General features: G+C 40.7%; 2 protein-coding genes across 7 annotated transcripts in view; both read right to left on the minus strand.

The window, feature by feature from the left end:
• The window catches only part of LOC145484825 (uncharacterized), an 82402-nt gene extending 77069 nt beyond the window's left edge, over window positions 1-5333 (minus strand). The window contains exon 1 of the mRNA XM_081463468.1: window positions 4442-5333. Coding sequence (XP_081319594.1) covers window positions 4442-4844 — 403 coding nt within the window. The 5' untranslated portion in view covers window positions 4845-5333. The remainder of the gene's footprint in view (window positions 1-4441) is intronic.
• The window catches only part of LOC145484802 (uncharacterized), a 180862-nt gene extending 159817 nt beyond the window's left edge, over window positions 1-21045 (minus strand). For 2 of the 6 annotated variants that reach the window (XR_014049072.1, XM_081463438.1), the window contains exons 1-2: window positions 19950-21045; window positions 18095-18174 (exon numbers count right to left, since the gene is read on the minus strand). Coding sequence is in view for 3 of the 6 variants with exons in the window: in XM_081463438.1 (XP_081319564.1) it covers window positions 18095-18174; window positions 19950-20247 (378 nt within the window). In the remaining 3 variants the exon portion in view is untranslated. The other 4 variants (XR_014049070.1, XM_081463437.1, XM_081463439.1 and 1 more) reach the window with 4 other exon arrangements.
• Window positions 21046-21403: the final 358 nt, after the last annotated feature.

The raw sequence follows: 21403 nt of genomic DNA on the forward strand, positions 1-21403 counted from the left end.
TTTTCCCGATACCACAAGTTTACATGCAGAACAAGAACAAATTCAAAACTGATCTAAATGACCGAGCGTAATAAAAAACAAATCTGTTTTCCAGTCCAGCAACAGGCGGACAAAGAGCTTACACAAGCTTAAATATAATACGGGAGAATTCGTAAATACATAGAGTGAAATCTTTTCGCATGTCCCTAATTACTCTCAGATTTAATCATGTAATGGCGGCGCTTCGCGCTGTGCAAAGACAAATTCGGACTCTGACTCAGACTGGTTAAATTTGAATGTTCCTCCTTGAATGTTGTTGGCTTTCTGATGTTAAATTTACTTCCTCGGTTTCTTAAATGGCCATTGATTGTCAAACTGAAGTTCTAGCGCTCAAGATGTTGGATATATATTCCGCTGCTGTTTTTCCGAAAGTGAACTAAAACGGGAAGCCGAAGCCATGTTCTCGAAACATAAACTTCAAGCGGGCGCTGATTTCAAGACCGCGCTTCTCGGAAGCCATTTGAGTGCTTAACTCTAATTGGCTAAGTGATTCTACTCTGAACGGTGATTGGTTATATTTTCAACATGGGAAGAACGCTATACGCGAAGCTGATTGGACGGATCGCTTTTTTCACATGTGGAAATATAGCACATATAGAATTCTATTTGCAAGGTTTATTGCGTAAAATTCTCGCTATATGTACAATAAATAATTGTTGATAAAACAAACTACGCTATCCTGCATTGGATAGTAAATCATCTATTGGATAGTGTTATCCGCTCTTCGAACAACTGGGCCCAGCTGTTTGTATATCCTGAAGGATGGTTATTTCAATTTGATTTTACTTTTATGGAAAGTGTCCTGTTGATTTCCTCTAAAACTGCCCTCAGAAAGTTGTCTTCTTGATAGAGTCGGTTCGTTTCGAAAATAGCAAAAGGCAATTTTTAAATTGTTATCAGTAACTTACAAAAATCTTTGTCATATCCCACCAAGGGTAAACATTCACATAATTTCTTCCCACATCATGCACTATAATTATCATAGACCTCTTCTTTGCTAAAACCTGGTCGGCCAAACACCACCTGGGGCCCTGGACCGAACTTTCATGGCTGAGCTAAGAAAGGCAAAAAATTACAGGAAGCGAGCCACAACATGCTACGCAAAACAGAGCTAAATGGATTGTTATTACCTTTTCCCCTTACTAACTTTCCTTAACTTTTTTTTCGAAGAAAAGTTTCTGTTAAAAATGCACTATCGTGATTTACTCGAACACAACAAGGTTATACCTGTTAGCGTCTTATTGTACTGTAATTAGAATAAATTGGCGGATTAGGAGTTTGAACATATCCTCTTACTGTGTTCTTTACGCATGAAAATTGTCCCATGCAATATTTTGAGTGTTATTCTGAAGCAACGTTTGAAAGGTCTACTCTAGTTGTCCTCTAGCTTGGTAAAAATGCTGTACAGTCGAACCTCCTCTACCGGCCACCTGTCTGCAACGGCCACTGCTCTCTGTTCCAAAGGTGGCCGTTGTAAAGTTGTTCAACTGTATTAATCTTAAATGGGGGGTCGTGGAATCCATAAACTGAAATTCGTTAATGTTAGCAGGCAAGCAAGCAAGCAAGTAAGTAAGCGAGCGAGTGGGCAAGAAAGTAATCAAGCAAACAAGCAAGCAAGCAAACAAGAAAGAAGGAAGCAAGTAAGGAGACAAACAAGCAAACAAGAAAGCAAACAAGCAGATGAGGACACAAGCAAGGAAACAACAAGCAAGCAAGCAAGCAAGCAAGCAAGCAAGCAAGCAATAAGCATACATACAAGCAAGCAAGCAGGCAGGCAAGCAAGCAGGTAAGCCGTCGGGCAAGCTATTGACAAGTTGGCGAGTAATAAGCAAGTATGCAAGGAAGCAGCTAAGCAACTAGTGAGTAACATTTTTTTTAAAAGCCCAACTGGGTTGTAGCTCTCGTGTGTCCGAGCGAGCGGGCTAGTGAGCGGGCAAGAAAGTAATCAAGCAAACAAGCAAGCAAGCAAACAAGAAAGCAAGAAACAAGCAAGGAGACAAGCAAGCAAACAAGCAAGCAAGCAAGCAAGCAAGCAGGCTAGCAATAAGCATGCATGCATGCAAACAAGCAAGCAAACAAGCTCGTAAGCCATCGGGCAAGCTATTGACAAGTAGGCAAGTAATAAGCAAGTATGCAAGGAAGGAACTAAGAAACTAGTGAGTAGCATATTTTTAAAAGCCCAACTGGGTTGTAGCTGTCGTGTGTCCTTGGTATGAAGAGGCTAGGAGTATTGCTACCCTTCCACCTCCTCATTCTTGTATGTTCATCGCAGGTTGCTTCCCAGCATTCTTTGAGGCTACGCAACAATAATCAGTACTCATTTATAGTCCGAACTTAATGTACCTTAAGGTAAAAACACAGCACAATGACCCCACCGAGGTCCAGCGCACTAGCTCTTAGGCCATCCGGCCTCCCACAAAAATGTGTTCCTTCAATGCCCTTTTTGAGCGACACTCAATCAGATACAGTTGCAAGTACATTTTGATGAAGAGTTCTAACGCATTCTAATCTCCACTACAAACGTACAAATGACAATTTATATTGATAATTCTTTAACTGAAACCTTATCTAGTAACATTCCTTTCAGAAATGAAATAGCCATACCACTCATGTATCTAAATTACCTTGATAGTTAAGTGAGCTGTCTGTTCCACATTATCATTCACTTGTTCCATATGTCTTTTAATTCGCTCGACTGACTTTCTGTGGAGTCAAATAACTCTTAATGTAATGGAGGACACAATTTATTACTCCAAAATAGAAAATCGTGTCGTGCACCAAAACAAAAACAATACAGTCCAACCTCTTTAAAGCGAACACGCAAGGGGCAGATCTGAGTGTCCATGTTATGGAGGTGGTCATATTATAGCGAAAGAGATTATATGACTTCTGGCTTGGCTAGGACTAAGTTAACTGTCCGTAGAATAGCGGTGTCTGTATGGTGGTGTCCGTGTGCGTAATTGCTGGCAATTATCTTCCGAGTTTACTTGGCGGCAAAACGCCAAGTGTTCTCAGCCCCAGCCTTCGGTTTCGGGTGATAACTTACGTCGCCCTTGATTATATTCAGGATATCAGGGAAAACCGTTTCTGATTATTGATTAGTTGATTGATTGTTTTTCAGTCGATCGTCATGCAGGGGGAGTAATGGTAGTTTTGTGAGTTATTATGGAACTCTAGTTACACGACTAACTTAGTTTATAGGGCCAATAACTAAAATCAACCAATCAGATTGCTCCATTGCCGGTTCAATATTCTCTACATACCATAGAATTCCGAAAGTAACGGCCCCCGTTAATTTCGGATTTAGCAGGCAAAAAGGGTCGCTACTTTCGGGTAGCCGTTACTTCCGGGTAGCGGTTACTTTTAGGATGGTTAAAAAACGTTTTTACAGTAACAGTCGTTTTAGACAGTCAAAGCGGACGCGTAACACAAGAAACTGAACATTCCACTTATGTATGTTTCCAACTACCCTCATAAACAAAGCAGACTGAATAAACAAAAAAGAGGCCCTAAACCGGTTGGTAGTGTATGACAGTATATCGCAATACAACGGATCACCCTACAGTATATCATTTGACACTGCTGCAAGACAAACAGCTTATAAATCATAGTTTCAAGAAAAATTTACTCAAGTTCGAAATAAAATCACAGATCGATAACTCTTCAAGTCAATGTTCAGTCCTGCATTCAGGCTGTTCCATCCGCATGACCTGCGCTTGAGAAGAGAGACTTTCTAGGGGCCACTACTTTCGGGTGGGCTGCTACTTTCGGGGGGACCATTACTTTCGGGGTTTAAACGGAAAGTAAAAAATTAACGTTACTTTCGGGCAGCCGTTATTTTCACGGTGGTGGGGGGGGGGGGAGGGGGAGGGGGCGTTAACTTTCGGAATTCTACGGTATTGGAACGGGCACTGTTCCGAATGATCCCACAATATCACCACTGAAGATTTTCAGGTAGTTTCAGTCGGGTAATAACTATCTTCGGCCGAGCTTGCTCAGAACCGTACTAAGAGAATATCGACCCTTAGTATTTTTTGTATCTTCGGGGCGATATTCTCCCAGTACAGCCCTGGCGCTTGGCCAATACGATATATTTATTACATGTATATGGCTAGCTCCGTGACCAGGCAAGATGAAGCTGTGTCCCGCAAAAAACAGTGTTCTTTGTCCGTATAATAAATCCTTTATTGACCAGCCTCGTTCGGTCAAGATGGCTGAACTCCGTAACGGTCCATAAACACGCAAAAAGAAAAAAAAAGGAACTTGGCCAATGTCCAGCCATCCTGACTGAAGGAGCTTGGCCAATAACCCATATATATTCACGCCATTAGCGGATCGTTTCTTGTGCATATTCTAACTGATAGAACTTGCCTACTTCGTAAATACGCATAATAATGCTTACCCTTCATCGCTGATATAGCTACAAACAAACCAACAGCTGCAGTCAGAAGAGCGACAATAGCAACTGCGGACAGAAAGAACAGCATTCGCCGCAAAACGACCATATCACGTTGACACGTGTTTTCAAGATCTGCTGATGCTTGTCTTTTCTCCACGGCTTCTCGGCTGCACGTCTCATAGATCGTTTGTTCCCCCGTAGGAGTTGAACTCTTAGCGACTACGTCATCATAGATTGTTGGCTCAATTTCTGTTTTAACTGAGTCCAGCTCCAAGTACGTCTTATAGCTCGTTTGTTCCTCCGCAGGAGTTGAGCTCTCAGCGACGACGTCATCATAGATATTTGGCTCAATTTCTGTTTTAACTGAGTCCAGCTCCATGAACTGGTTTTCGTGTGCCTCATTCATCGCTTGGAGATCGAGCGCTGTGACTTCCGCTTACGAAAAGAAATCAAAGCTATATCGAAAGCAAATGTATCCCAAGACTGTCGCGTGACTTTATGCTGGTTTATTTTCATGTCGAGGCGTGTTTCACAAACACACAAATATCTGTCATCCGTGACGTGGTAAATGTTTTCAACCAGATGAACTGTTCTTTCTCTTTCAGTGTGACCTGCAATCACCTAATGATGCATCTTGAGGAGACTTGTGTGACAGATTCCTTCCTTCCCGGCGAGGACGACGTCTTCAAACAGACCTGAACTTGAGAAACCGTGTGAATTTTCTGTATTGTGGTTGATTATTTAAATTGAACTCAAAAGTGCAATTCACAAATACATGTGGCTATACAATAACAGACTGAAACAAGCTACTAAGAATGTCGAATTCAAAGTGAAAAAAGGATTCTTTTACTCAGATTTTATTTCTTTAACTTAGGGATGACTGCATGGTGTAGTATTTCAGTTAAGGGACCGTTCATTTTTTATAAGGTAGGGGGGGCTGGTGGGATTTGGGGGGGGGGCATGCGAAAAAAAATGGCTTTCGAGGGGGGGCCATCCCAAAAAAATAAGGGAAAAAGGGGGGGTCACGTGAAATATTTTAGTAAAACTTTAAAATGGCATGATGTTTGAATATCAAAAAAATTGCTATAGAATAAACATAGAAGGCAGGATACGAATTTATTACAAACTTTCCTTCTGCTTTAAAAAAACGTTTGGTGACAAAAAGCATTTGTAGCTACTGAAAAGAAGTATTTAACACTGTTATTTTCGAATGCAACTTTCACTGGCACTCATCTTCATCTCCGCTGTCGTCGAGTTCTTCGTCGCCGCTTGCGCTGCTATGGGGGTCTCTTTCACCAATGCTGCAAGAAGCAGCAATGCTTTCCGTCAGAGTGTACTCTTCAGGGTACATGAAGGTGTAAACATAATCTCTGACTTCCCGCTCAAGGTTGGTGGTGATTCTGCTTCTTGCAGCATTGGTGAAATAATTTCCTTCCAAGAGCTGTGCGATGTATGGCCCATCTCTTCTAAATATCGACGTGGCAACATCCTCAACTTTAAGACACTCTTCCGGGACGGCCGTTCTAGGAGGGTACACAAGGCATTGTGGAAGATCATTTCCTAGCGGGTTTCCAACACAGATTCCATAAACTCGTTGGACGTTGTTTTCAGTCCGCTTCCTCTTTCTTTCATTTGACTTTCCGCGGTTTTCTTTTTTCCTTCTCCTTTTGTTGATGTGCTGTTTGAGTATGCCTTTGAATATGCTGTTATAATTGCTCTTCTTATTTTCTAGTGCTTCCATGTCCTGCGTGACCTTCGTCAACTTAGCTTCTGTACATTTGATCTGTTTTACATTAAAACTGTAGGCAAATTCTTCGCCCTGCTTTAAAGCAAGCCCATTGGACTGAAAGAGTGTGGAATCGTGTTCCTTTACATCTTTCAATATGACATTCAACTTTTCCACCATTGCTCTGTGCTCTTTGATGGAGAAGTTCAGTTTTCTTCCATCACTGGGCTTCAACTGGTACCCTTGCATGGAAAACTCACTCGCCCTTTCTGAACAGCCATCCGCACTTAGAAATATTGCTTCTTTTGCTTGTAAGATGTCAAACTGCCTGGATCGTTCAGCTCTAAACCTTTTCTTAAATGACTCGTCGCTTTCGCCATTATTGCGCATTTTGGAATGAGCCTCTTTCATGATGCTCATGTAGTAATGCGCTCTTTCCCCGATTGGATTAACAATATAAAGAAGAAAGAGTATGGAAGTGACAGGCTGGTTTTATCTGACCCAGAGAGCGTTGCTCTATTTGCAGATAAGTTTATTGTCAAATCGAAGTTTGTGGTGGATTATCTTCAGCATCTTGAAGTGCTGGAATTTAAAAGGAAAAAGAGAGCAGAAGAAAAGGCAAAGTTAAGTAGGGAGGAGGATTATCCTTGGACTGAGTTGTGCGAAGATCTAACCAAGCCTAAAAAGCTACGTGTTCCAGAACTAAACAAGTACTCAAACCACCACGGGCTGAAGCAGCATTTGAAAAGCAGCAAGAGTGAGAAAGTAAAGGCAATTGTAAGACATTCATGCTTGTAGCAGAAGAGTCCTCTCAGAGCTGGCCAACCAACACTGAGAAATGCCAGGACAGTGACACAAAATGACAACAGGGCAAGTGCTGACAGCAGTGAAAGGGATGAAAGTGACAATGATGAGTATAACAGTGATGCCATTGACTCTGGGGGAGAAGATGACTCAAGTGACGTCATTCTTGCATTCATCAATTCAGATGAGGAAGATGCCAATGAGAGGCTAAATACCACACGCTCAGGGCGAGCCATACCTAGGAGATCCGAAATTGACTTCTCTTTCTTTTGATTTGTTTTTTAAACAACAGCTTTCTGTCGTATAGAGATTGTAAATATTGTCTTCATAGTGAGCACAATAACGTGAAGTAGGGATAATAGAGAAATATTAAAAAAGTTGAAATCTAAATATTTTTTGTTCAATCCTTTTTTTTTGGGGGGGGGGGGCCATCCCAAAAAATGACCGCTATAAGGGGGGGCCATGTGAAAAAATTGGTAAGCTGAGGGGGGGTCATGCGATTTTTAAATGGTGCTTCCCAAATCCCACCAGCCCCCCCTCCCTCATAAAAAATGAACGGTCCCTAAAACCGGAAAGCCAGTAGCGATTAATGCATGTATAGTACAATGCTAAACGTAAAATTTCTTGAATGCCGCAATTTATGGCTGTATCCCCTTTTCTTAGTTGTTTTGGTTCGCATTTCATCGTTCTAAATATTAAACGTTGCAAGACTGTGTTATTATCAAAATATATCTATACATTAGGTATATAGAACCACGGGAGGCAAAGGTGCATCAAAAACCATCATGGATCTCGCAAAATTTTCGCCGAATTTAACGGGTCCCGCAGTCTCATTTTTTTTTAAACTGTAATGTGTATCTTGCAGTCTTGATTTTTTTCACAAAGCTGGCTCGCAGTTTTTTAAAAACATTTTGAAGTCTCAGTCTCGCATTTGAAGAAGTCAAAATGCCTCGGCCTCGCAAAGAAAAACGCATGTCTTCCCTTCTCAGTTCTTTCCCAAAGAGCGGCGGAGTTCTAGTTTCCTGGATACAGGCCGAATCTCCCTGGTAATCGAGCCTATCGAACACACAGCCGGTGATATAGTAAATGTAAACACAGAGGAATACCTATTCCGTTTCAAGACGAAATTCCAGTTCATTTCTGACCTGTATACACTTGGACAAACAAGCATCCTTGGGGAACGCCGTAGAAACAGTATGCAGAAATTTCCACTCCAGCGACATAAAATCCTCCCGGCACGAAGGACGTCTAAATCAACTCAACAATTAAATACATTTTTCGTGTTTCTATGGAGTTTTGATATTGTAAAACGAGCGGAAGTTTGGGAGAACAAGAAACGCTATACGCGAATTTCATCTGTTTCACGGTCTTTACGAGTTCTGCCAAGCTTTCACGAATGCTTGTGTAACTTGATAGAGCTCACGGATAAATATGTTCTGAGGAGGAAATGCTTCGTAATTTAGATTTCTTACAGATATACAATTTTAGTTGAAATTGAAAAGCCTATGGCTTTCATATGGTAGGTGACGTTAAGTCTGGAGTCGAGCCAAGTAGGCCATGACGCCGGAGCTTATCCCGGTTTCAGTAGCATAAAGCGACTAGGAGTTTCTCTACTCCCCCTGGATGGGATGCTAGTCCATCGCAGGGTTAAACCCAGCATTAAGCTATACACATGGGTGGAGAGAGGCACTGTGAAAGTAACATGTCTCGCCAAAGAACACAACACAATGTCCCCGGCCAGATCCGGAGCCGAGCCCACTATAACCATGAGGCCACCGCTCCTCCCACACATATTTATGGTACTGCTTACCTATATTAACTTAAGATACTTACGTATATAGCCTGAATAGGTTTTGTTTATTTTCGCGGGATTTCTCTGCGGACTTAGAGAACTTATAAGAAACGTGCACAGTCGTGGAAAAAGGGGGAATGGGTACCAGTCTTCAAACGTGATGAACCCCTATTAAAAGAGGATTACAGACCTACCACTGTCCTCCCGGCAGTAGATATGGTCTTTGAGCAGATTGTAGCGAAGCAACTTGTGGGGATGTTCGATCACCGACAAGCCCTGTCGACCTATCGACTCACACCTGCGAGACTATCCTTATTGATCTAATTGAGCGCTGGAGATTTGCTAGGGACAATAAACAGCTGGTAGGAATCTTATCAACGGATATGTCAAAGGCCTTCGACTCCATGTATCCAGCTCTGTTGCTGAGTAAACTAAGAGCATATCGTTTTTAAGAGAATTTCATCAATTTGTTGCGCTACTATTTATGTGATCGCTCCAACAGAGTGAAGTTGGCATTGCAAATAAGCTCTTGGAAACGAGTTAACCGAGATTGCCCCCAGGGATCAGCGTTGGGACCGTTATTGTGGAATATTTTTCAAAATGACTTAGTCTGTGAAATTGAACAGAATCTAAGCATGTACGCTGATGACCATCAGCTTTTCGAAATTAGCGATAACATTACGACGATTAACGACAACCATACATGTGCGAGCGCAACAAAAGCCTCTTTATGGTACGAGTCGAACTAACTTAAGGGGAACCTCTCCAGATACCATACCATGTTAATCAACAATATACAGAGGGACAGGAGAGACGTGATTAGCGTAAACGTACAAGGAACTGACATTGAATCTCTGAATAGTATTAAGTTATTAGGTGTCGCTATTGACAACAAGCTTAATTTCATCAGTGAGCACGTAAATTGCACGTGCAAGAAAGCGAACAAGAGGATAAGTGTATTAATGAGACTCAAGACCTTAGTGCCCCCCGTTACGAAACTACACCTTTTTAAGGCTGCAATACTTCCGTACCTCACCTATTGCCATCTTACCTGGCATTTCTGCCGAGCAAGTGGCAAGAGAAAACTCGAACGCACCTAGGGCAGGGGTTTGCGTGCAGTCTTCAGAGATAGTAAATCTACATATGAGCAACTACTGAAGAAAGCTAATTTAACAACTCTTTCTGAAAGAAGGCTACAGGATATAGCTTGTATGATGTTCAAAGTGAGGCATGATCTGTGCCCCACCCCCCCCCCCTCCCCACTTCCCACCGAGCGTCAAAAATTTGTTTTCATTGTTCTCATTGAAAAGTTCTACTTACAACCTTAGAGTCGCAGATTTCCACATTCCCAGATTTAACACTGTCACCTATGGGGGACACTCCCTAAGATATATCGGACCTATGCTGTGGAATCGACTCTCAACTAACTTAAAAAACTTACCTTCTCTGCAATCTTTCAACAGACAGATCTGTTGAACTCAATTTTCGTCCAAGATAGAATACGAATGCGAGAACTGTGTCTTATGTAGTACATGACCACCAAGCTTGTTTCGTGAACGTTATTTGCGAATAACTTGTTTATTTTTTTATTTTGGAATTATTGTAAATGAGGCAGTTAAGTTTTAGGTTTTGTAGATAGTCAAATTTTAGTTGTTTAAATTTTAATGACTTAAATTATTTTATTTTAAGTGTCCCCTATTAGTAGAGGGTTTTTTTTACCCTCGGCTAGACTTCCTTGACACGTAAATAAAGTTTTTCATTCCTTCATTCATTTCATTCGTTCACACTGAAGCAGTACAGGAAATTGAGAAATATCAACCTCATGAGGAACTATGCTGTCTTCAAGAGCGAGGCGAAGCAACGGGCATTCATGGGAGATAAGATATTATTAAAAGCTGGATCATTGGATATTGCAATTCAAGAGTTTTCATTGCCTTAGCCATCATGCAAATATGGTAAGCGCACGCGTAATGTTTTTTTCATTTTATTTGAGTTTTCTATATTTCGAAGGCGTTTTCAATGAAACAATTATTCCACTCGCGCTAGTTGGATACGAAATGATTATCGCCAACTCGGCGCTACGCGCCTTGTTGGCCATCTATTTAGGAAATAAACCCTTTTAGGCGGCTGGTATGTCGGCTGATAATGCCCGCAGCCGAGAAGCGAAGCTTCGAGGGCAAATGTGAAATTTTAATTTGAGGACAATGTCTCAGCCAAGGGCATTATCAGCCGAAATACCAGCAAGCCAGAATGGGGTTTATTTATTTTATAACCCTCCCATTAATTTTCATATCGCGTATTAACTGCTCGTAAAAAGCCACTGTTGATGTGATGGTGAATGCGCAATTGACGATAGCAAGTATATTTAATTGGTTTCATTAACTTTATTTCCCTTGTGATTGGAACAAAACCTTGATAAACTATCATGTGAATAAAGCCTCGCAACACTCCTTAGATCAAACTTCGAAAACTCGACGCCTTTTAGCTTATACTCGTTCGTACGTATTTTGCTGCACTTTGCACTTTCCGGAACAGCATTTGCCACCAGCTTTTGCGTCAATATCACCAGACTCTACGAGACGAGTTGTTTTTATCCCTGTACGTAAAATAATAAAGATTAAAAGTCGAAACTTCTTTCACGTTGGCTTTGTTTCTTTCGACGGAAGAAATAGCTAGTAATGGGAGGACAAATATCGACGCAGGTGAGGGTTATTGTCTGGTGATTTACACCACCTGACGTAAAGTAGCCAATAAAATCACGCGAAATTTAATGGGTGTGTTATTATCCAACGCACGCTCGTGGAATAATTGTATCCTGCTTTTAAAACCAAAATACTACGACCCAACCCTCCCATATGCATTAGACTGGATAACTTGTAAAATTCGTTCGTTTAAGGCACGATGATTAAAGTTGATCTATTGACTTCCCTTTTTCTAGAAGTTAGTGACAGTCATTTAGCGTTTATGTTGTCTACAGGGTTTTCAATTAATTATAAACTATCACAATTCTTCTTTTTTCAAACAGCTGGGCTGGCCAGTCTATCATAATCTAATTTCAAACGTTCTTATTTATTAATATATTACAATATGTAAAATTAACAAAAAGTAAATAAAATAGAATGGTGGGAAGGAATGAGAGAACACTCAACACTTGTATGTAGAATTGTGTGTGGAAAAGTGAGTGAAAACATCAATAAATGGGCGTAGTTCAAAGGAGGATAAACGTCGGGATCGTAAACTCTTTAAGGGGACTCATATCTGTGCTTTTTAGAGATACTAAAAAGGTATAAAACCCGGTAGAGATAAGAATACTTCAGTCCAAATGAACATCAGTCATAGGGCACGAGACAATAAGGTATGAAACATCCAGGAGACTCACATTTGTTACCATGGAAAACTGCGCTTACGTATCGTAGTTTGAGGTTTTGTTTTTCAGAGCAGACCTGATCAGATCATGCCACTATTAACAACAACTAGCTTTATTTGCATGACCATAAACACATACAGAATAGAAACCTTTTTTTTTTTTTTACCAGCATGACGAAGATCTTCTGATATGAGAAAGATTTGTTTAACAATTAAGCCATTGTCCTTATGCTTTTAAGATATAAGGAGTAATTGATTATTTTCTGATTGATAGCTATAATAAGAGAAAACCTACCAAGTTCAGCTGTATTTGCTGCATTGGATGCTTTATTGATTACTTACACAATGAAACCTGTATCACATACTTTAATTATAAACATCTATTGTCTATATTATACTAGATTACAACCTAAAGGAGAAAGCACAATTTTTATCGTTTAGGAATGGGTACTGCCTTGAAGGTTGTTATTTTCCCTGAAACTATATGCATAAAATAAAAATATAATTTGCTTAAGTGAAAAGACTATCCGAGACTAAAGTACGAAAGATACAATATATAATACTGTACTCCTTACTGGTCCGAATGAATTTATATTAAAAAATGTATTTTTAAGTGTATTTATAAACTATTTATACGTATTATTACATAAAATATATATTATAATTTCATAATTAAAGGATCACTCTGTGTCACTAGATATTTGAGTATATTACATATGATCACGTTTGGAATTAATCAATAAAATATAGATTATGTGTGAACCAGTTGGGAGAGAATCACACGGTTTTGTTTGTCAATGTGATAAAAGTAATTGTAAAGTCTAAGGTCTTTATTCCCCTTTGTTTGATACTTAAACCTCAAGTATTTTTTTCTCTTCTGCTAGACAATAACTGTGGTGACCCTCAACTGAAGCTCAAGTTATGTCCAGCGGCGTATTATCTCATTTCCGTGAAACTAAAGGGAACCCTTCTTGGCGTCGAATAATTTAGCCAGACCTTACATTGTACATCGTGATAATCGCCTTTTGTCTTGTATGGATTTCTGCAATTTACTCTGTTAAACGATGACTACACTCCATTTGAATAATCGAAGTATTCAATGTTCAATCAGTTCAAAGTCTATAGAGGTAAATGGTTTTAAAGCCCGAAAAACTTCAAAGTAGCAAACAAAGATACCAAGATTTCCACGACCGCGCACAATCTTTTGCTTTGTGCTCAGACATTATGCGTGAGTAAAGTAACCGAAACGTTGCTATTTGTCAGTTCCCCGGTCACAAAAACTATTGCGTTTTACACAGAGTCAAGGGAACAGAACATACAACAAAGAACTTAGTTGGGCTTCACAGCCATTACCCTCTATTGAATAAGTTCTGGTGGAAGGGAGAATCGCAGTCGTCCGAATATTTGTTAATCTAAATATTTGTATGCTCTATTCTGAAAGATAGAGAATAACTCATTAACTTCGTATTAATCATTTAAACTCTTCTTCTACGCGGTCAGCACTAAGAAACTCGACATATTCATGGTCATACATAGATTGCATTCAACATTCGCGGTATCGAAAAGGTAAGCCACGTTGATGCAAATCTCAGTGGACTGCATTTTGTCTGTAAATAACTCTATGCTATGCGCAGATAACTATCAATGCGACGTGTAGACCATATGGAGCGTATGCACTCACGTGTCCAGCATTCATGCAAATTTATTGGAACCAAAGAAAGTGTTTACATAATGAAAGAGTTGAACTGCCACAGGATTGGTTTGGTACACCAACATGGCCACCGTTTCATGGTTTTGGAACACCAATATGACGTCATATGCATACGCTCCATTCAAGACTGAAGAATGAAAGCTTCTTTGTACAACAGCGGCCAGCGGATTGACCACGTAATACCCGCTCCGTTACACCTCTTTCATTCCCGGTCAGACCCCACTAAGGATGTGTCTAAAGCGAGATTTTTAACAGGCTTTGTTCTCTCAATACTGTTCTATCAGATGTAATCTACCTGTATGAGATCAATGTCACTAAGACCCTGGGAATGTCTTAAGGTATACCTAAACCGATTCAAAAGACTATAAACACTGTCTTCCAATCCTCCGTAGGAAATAGATGGTTACTGGTACATTTACCCATAACTCTGAGCGCCAAAAACCTTTCACAATGCCCATAAAATCGTGAAGAAAAATTCCAACATCTCAGTCACACCCGAGCGTTTTCCTTAGCAAAGGGAAAAATTTGCAAAACTCTGGCTTTCCTTGCGCCTAATGGATTGTGTAAGGTTTGCATGGTATTGTGGTAAAATGTACAGTCGACAGTGTTTTTTTCATTGGGAAGATCTGGACTCAACACCCTCCGTACACCAGGTCATCAGTAGACTTTAAGTTGTCAGCGGGCATTCCCAGTAATGCATGGTGCATTCCACACTTTTCGAGCCAGTGCCATAATGTCCATAACACTTACAGAAGTAATATAAATGACCGTTGACTGGGTGTATATCAGTTGAAAGCAAATACTGCTGAGCGATGTCCGTTGAGCATGTCGCACCCACTATTCTTTTGCCCTGTGAAGAAAAGTGAAGTTTTCTTTCATACATTAACTCAACGGAAAGGAGACTTCTACTGAGTTGCCTGAATGATGAACAAAATATATCATCAGGGAGATACTTTATTTGCCTTGTTCAAATACGCTCACAGGCTAACACACACGCTTGGTTCGATTCAAATAGATGGACTGGACTGGTTCACAATAGACCACGTTCGATATATTAGTATTCTAACGTGGCTCCGAGGCTTTCAAGACAAACTCCTTTATGTATTGGTGTTTGGTGGTGTATCCACGACTCTGTAAGGAATTGAGGGACAAACTAAACTTAAAAAAATTGCAATTTTTTTTTTCTGAAAGCGATGCTAGAATATTGATAAATCGGAGGGGGCCTATTCTGTCCATAAGACGAGCCATTAACGCACCCATTACCTAAGATGAAGCAGGCTGATAAATTCGATTTCAGTACGATTTCACTACGTATACGTGGCCATTCAAAAGAAAGCTAGTTTTACTTTTTACTGTCTATTGTGCTATGGCTAACTAAGTGACATTACACTTTTAGATCCCTGTATGACTCGGCATCCAGTGTATAACAAATCAAATAAAAGCTATTGAGCAGTACGTTTAGAATGCTTTATTGAAAGGCGTTAATTTTCTCCCGGCAAAAAATTCATATGTTTGACCATTTAAACAAAAGCTATTGAGATCAACGTTTATGTGGTACTTTTTACTGTGCTGCTCGACGAGGTGTTTTCGAGACATGCCAGAGAAAGCCTTAAGAGTGTTGATAATTCACGTGAAAGCAATTTTACGAGGAATGGACCATATTCTTATTTCGGTATTGGACTTGAACTAGCTTACACTGGAGGCTAATGCGGGGGAATATGATTAAAAAGGGATAAATGCTATTTGCATTTGAAAAGACTCCCCGCATTGGCCTCAGTTGCAAGCTACATTGTAACTTCAGTCCAATAGCGAGAATACGAATATGGTCTATTCCAATTGGTAGCGTTCGTTTTTAATATGTTGACAATGGTGTGATTTTTACTTGGACATGTACAAGAAAGTAGTGTTTTACCTAATTGTGACCCGTTTCGTTTCGGAATCATAATTTGACAGGATTGAGTATACTTACGTTGAGTTCTTCCACTGAAACCCTAATTGCACCTGTAGGACTGTTGCTTGTTACTTTGTCTTGGCTTCCTGTGCTTGTTTGATTCTTGTATTCACACTGAGAAAAGTCTCCTGCTCCTTGGGAACCCTGTGGTCCAAGTGGATCTTGAGGTTCCTGTGAGCCGTTAAATCCCTGGGGTCCCATGATGCCCTGGGGTCCCTGAGTTCTATTGAATCCTGGAGGTCCAGCAGGGCCAACCGGTCCCTGAGAGCCGTTGAAACCGGGAAGACCGATTGGGCCCTGTAGCTTTCTCACATTGTTTACCTGCAAGAGAGATGGTTACAACATGTAATGTGCCAGTAGTCAATAATACCTCAGGGCTAAGTTGTTCTCAGGATAGAAACGCTATTCGCCCCCAGATAAATCACTGTGCAGTAGATAATTGTTGATAAAACAAACTACGCTATCAGGCATTGGATAGTAAATCATCTATTGGATAGTGTTATCCGCTCTTCGAACAACTGGGCCCCGCTGTTTGTATAGACTGAAAGATGGTTATTTCAGTTTGATTTTACTTTTATGGAAAGTGTCCTGTTGATTTCCTCTAAAACTGCCCTCAGAACGTTGTCTTCTTGATCGAGTCGGTTCGTTTTGAAAATAACAAAAGGCAATTTTTAAATTGTTATCAATAACTTACAAAAATCTTTGTCATATCCCACCAAGGGTAAACATTCACATAATTTCTTCCCACGTCTTGACTATAATTATCATAAACCTCTTCTTTGCTAAAACCTGGTCGGCCAAACACCATCTGGGGCCCTGGACCGAACTTTCATGGCTGAGCTAAGAAAGGCAAAAAATTACATGAAGCGAGGCATAACATGCTACGCGAAACAGAGCTAAATAGATTGTGATTACCTTTTCCCCTTACTAACTTTCTTTAACTTTTTTTCCGAAGAAAAGTTTCTCTTAAAAATGCACTATCGTGGTTTACTCGAACACAACAAGGTTATACCTGTTAGCATCTTATTGTACTATTATTAGAATAAATTGGCGGATCAGGAGTTTGAACATATCCTCTTATTGTGTTCTTTACGCATGAGAATTGTCCCATGCAATATTTTGAGTGTTATTCTGAAGCAACGTTTGAAAGGTCTACTCTAGTTGTCCTCTAGCTTGGTAAAAATACTGTATAGGCGAACCTCCTCTAACGGCCACCTGTCTGCAACGGCCACTGCTCTCTGTTCCAAAGGTGGCCGTTGTAAAGATGTTCAACTGTATTAATCTTAAATGGGGGATCGTGGAATCCATAAATTGAAATTCGTTAATGTTAGCAGGCAAGCAAGTAAGTAAGCGAGCGAGTGGACAAGAAAGTAATCGAGCAAACAAGCAAGCAAGCAAGCAAACAAGAAAGAAGGAAGCAAGCAAGGAGACAAACAAGCAAACAAGAAAGCAGACAAGCAGGTGAGGACACAAGCAAGGAAACAACTAGCAAGCAAGCAAGCAAGCAAGCAATAAGCATGCATAGAAGCAAGCAAGTAGGCAAGCAAGCAGGTAAGCCATCGGGCAAGCTATTGACAAGTTGGCAAGTAATAAGCAAGTATGCAAGGAAGCAGCTAAGCAACTAGTGAGTAACATTTTTTTAAAAGCCCAACTGGGTTGTAGCTCTCGTGTGTCCGTGCGAGCGGGCTAGTGAGCGGGCAAGAAAGTAATCAAGCAAACAAGCAAGCAAGCAAGCTAGCTAGCAATAAGCATGCATGCATGCAAACAAGCAAGCAAACAGGCTCGTACGCCATCGGGCAAGTTATTGACAAGTAGGCAAGTAATAAGCAAGTATGCAAGGAAGAAACTAAGAAACTAGTGTGTATAATTTTTCAAAAGCCCAACTGTCCTTGGTATGAAGAGGTTAGGAGTATTGCTACCCTTCCACCTCCTCATTCTTCTATTTTCATCGCAGGTTGCTTCCCAGCATTCTTTGAGGCTACGCAACAATAATCTGTACTCATTTATAGTCCGAACTTAATGTACCTTAAAGTAAAAACACAGCACAATGACCCCACCGAGGTCCAGCGCACTAGCTCTTAGGCCATCCGGCCTCCCACAAAAATGTGTTCCTTCAATGCCCTTTTTGAGCGACACTCAATCAGATACAGTTGCAAGTACATTTTGATGAAGAGTTCTAACGCATTCTAATCTCCACTACAAACGTACAAATGACAATTTATATTGATAATTCTTTAACTGAAACCTTATCTAGTAACATTCCTTTCAGAAATGAAATAGCCATACCACTCATGTATCTAAATTACCTTGATAGTTAAGTGAGCTGTCTGTTCCACATTATCATTCAACTTGTTCCATATGTCTTTTAATTCGCTCGACTGACTTTCTGTGGAGTCAAATAACTCTTAATGTAATGGAGAACACAATTTATTACTGCAAAATAGAAAATCGTGTCGTGCACCAAAACAAAAACAATACAGTCCAACCTCTTTAAAGCGAACACGCAAGGGGCAGATCTGAGTGTCCATGTTATGGAGGTGGTCATATTAGAGCGGAAGAGATTATATGACTTCTGGCTTGGCTAGGACTAAGTTAACTGTCCGTAGAATAGCGGTGTCTGTATGGTGGTGTCCGTGTGCGTAATTGCTGACAATTATCTTCCGAGTTTACTTGGCGGCAAAACGCCAAGTGTTCTCAGCCCCAGCCTTCGGTTTCGGGTGATAACTTACGTCGCCCTTGATTATATTCAGGATATCAGGGAAAACCGTTTCTGATTATTGATTAGTTGATTGATTGTTTTTCAGTAAACAATTTTCATCGATCGTCATGCAGGGGGAGTAATGGTAGTTTTGTGAGTTATTATGGAACTCTAATTACACGACTAACTTAGTTTATGGGGCCAATAACTAAAATCAACCAATCAGATTGCTCCATTGCCTGTTCAATATTCTCTACATACCGTAGAATTCCGAAAGTAACGGCCCCCGTTAATTTCGGATTTAGCAGGCAAAAAGGGTCGCTACTTTCGGGTAGCCGTAACTAACGGGTAGCGGTTACTTTTACGATGGTTAAAAAACGTTTTTACAGTAACAGTCGTTCTAGACAAAGCGGACGCGTAACACAAGAAACTAAACATTCCACTTATGTATGTTTCCAACTACCCTCATAAACAAAGCAGACTGAATAAACAAAAAGAGGCCCCAAACCGGTTGGTACTGTAGGGTGAAAGTATATCACAATACAACAGATTACCCTACAGTATATCATTTGACACTGCTGCTAGACAAACACAGCTCATAAATCATAGTTTCAAGAAAAATTTACTCAAGTTCGAAATAAAATCACAGATCGATAACTCTTCAAGTCAATGTTCAGTCCTGCATTCAGGCTGTTCCATCCGCATGACCAGCGTTTGAGAAGAGAGACTTTCTAAGGGCCACTACTTTCGGGTGGGCTGCTACTTTCGGGGGGACCATTACTTTCGGGGTTCAAACGGAAAGTAAAGAATTAACGTTACTTTCGGGAAGCCGTTATTTTCAGGGTGGTGGGGGTGGGGGGAGGGGGGGGGACGTTAACTTTCGGAATTCTACGGTATTGGAACGGGCACTGCCCCGTATGATCCCACAATATCACTACTGAAGATTTTCAGGTAGTTTCAGTCGGGTAATAAGTATCTTCGGTTGAGCTTGCTCAGGACCGTACTAAGAGAATATCGACCCTTAGTCTTTTTTTAATCTTCCGGGCGATATTCTCCCAGTACAGCCCTGGCGCTTGGCCAATAAGATATATTTCTTACATGTATATGACTAGTTCCGTGACTCGGCAAAATGAAGCAAATCCTGTGCTGTGATCGGCTACTCGACCGGGTCTGAGATGGTGATATCTTACCCGCTGTGTCCCGTTGTGTTCTTTTTCCGTATATAATAAATCCTTTATTGACCAACCCCGTTCGGTCAAGATGGCTGAACTCCGGAACGGTCCATAACTTGAACACGCAAAAAAAAAAAAAAAAGAAAAAAGAACTTGGCCAATGTCCAGCTATCCTGACCGAAGGAGCTTGGCCAATAACTCATATATATTTACGTCATTAGCGGATCGTTTCTTGTGCATAATCTAACTGATAGAACTTGCTACTTCGTAAATACGCATAATAATGCTTACCCTTCATCGCTGATATAGCTAAAAACAAAGCAGCAGCTGCAGTCAGAAGAGCGACAACAGCAACTGCGAACAGAAAGAACAGCATTCGCCGCAAAACGACCATATCACGTTGACACGCGTTTTCAAGATCTGCTGATGCTTGTCTTTTCTTCACGGCTTCTCGGCAGCACGTCTCGTAGGTAGTTTGTTCCACCGCAGGAGTTGAACTCTTAGCGACGACGTCATCATAGATTGTTGGCTCAATTTCTGTTTTAACTGAGTCCAGCTCCAAGTACTGGTTTGCGTGTGCCTCATTCATCGCTTGGAGATCGAGCGCTGTAACTTTCGCTTTCGAAAAGGAATCAAAGCTATATCGAAAGCAAATCTATCCCCAAGACAGTCGCGTGACTTTATGCTGGTTTATTTTCATGTCGAGGCGTGTTTCACAAACACACAAATATCTGTCATCCGTGACGTGGTAAATGTTTTCAACCAGATGAACTGTTCTTTCTCTTTCAGTGTGACCTGCAATCACCTAATGATGCATCTTGAGGAGACTTGTGTGACAGATTCCTTCCTTCCCGGCGAGGACGACGTCTTCAAACAGACCTGACCTTGAGAAACCGTGTGAATTTCTTGTATTGTGGTTGATTATTTAAATTGAACTCAAAAGTGCAATTCACAAATACATGTGGCTATACAATAACAGACTGAAGCAACCTTCTAAAAATATCGAATTCAAAGTGAAAAAGGATTTTTTTACTCAGATTTTATTTCTTTAACTTAGGGATGACTGCATGGTGTAGTATTTCAGTTAAAACTGGAAAGCTAGCAGCGATTAATGCATGTATAGTACAATGCTAAACGTAAAATTTCTTGAATGCCGCAATTTAGGCCTGTATGCCCTTTCTTAGTTGTTTTGGTTCGCATTTCATCGTTCTAAATATTAAACGTTGCAAGACTGTGTTACTATCACAATACATCTATACACTTAGGTATATAGAACCAGGGGAGGCAATTGGTGCATCAAAAACCATCATGGTTCTCCCAAAATTTTCGCCGAATTTAACGGGTCTGGCAGTCTCATTTTTTTTTTTAACTTTAATGTGCATCTTGCAGTCTCGATTTTTTTTCACAAAGCTGGCTCACAGTTTTTTAAAAACACCTTGAAGTCTCGGTCTCGCATTTCAAGAAGTCAAAATGTCTCGGCCTCGCAAAGAAAAACGCATGTCTTCCCTTCTCAGTTCCTTCGCGAACGGCGGCGGAGTTCTAGTTTCCTGGATACAGGCCGAATCTCCCTGGTAATCGAGCCTATCGAACGCATAGCCGGTGATATAGTAAATGTAAACACAGAGGAATGCCTATTCCGTTTCAAACGAAATTCCTCTAGTTCATTTCCGACCTGTATACATTTGGACAAACAAGCATCCTTGGGGAACGCCGTAGTCACAATATGCAGAAATTTCCCCTCCAGC

Source organism: Orbicella franksi, chromosome 4 (genome assembly GCF_964199315.1).
Source record: "Orbicella franksi chromosome 4, jaOrbFran1.1, whole genome shotgun sequence".
NCBI classification, from domain to species: Eukaryota; Metazoa; Cnidaria; class Anthozoa; order Scleractinia; family Merulinidae; genus Orbicella; species Orbicella franksi.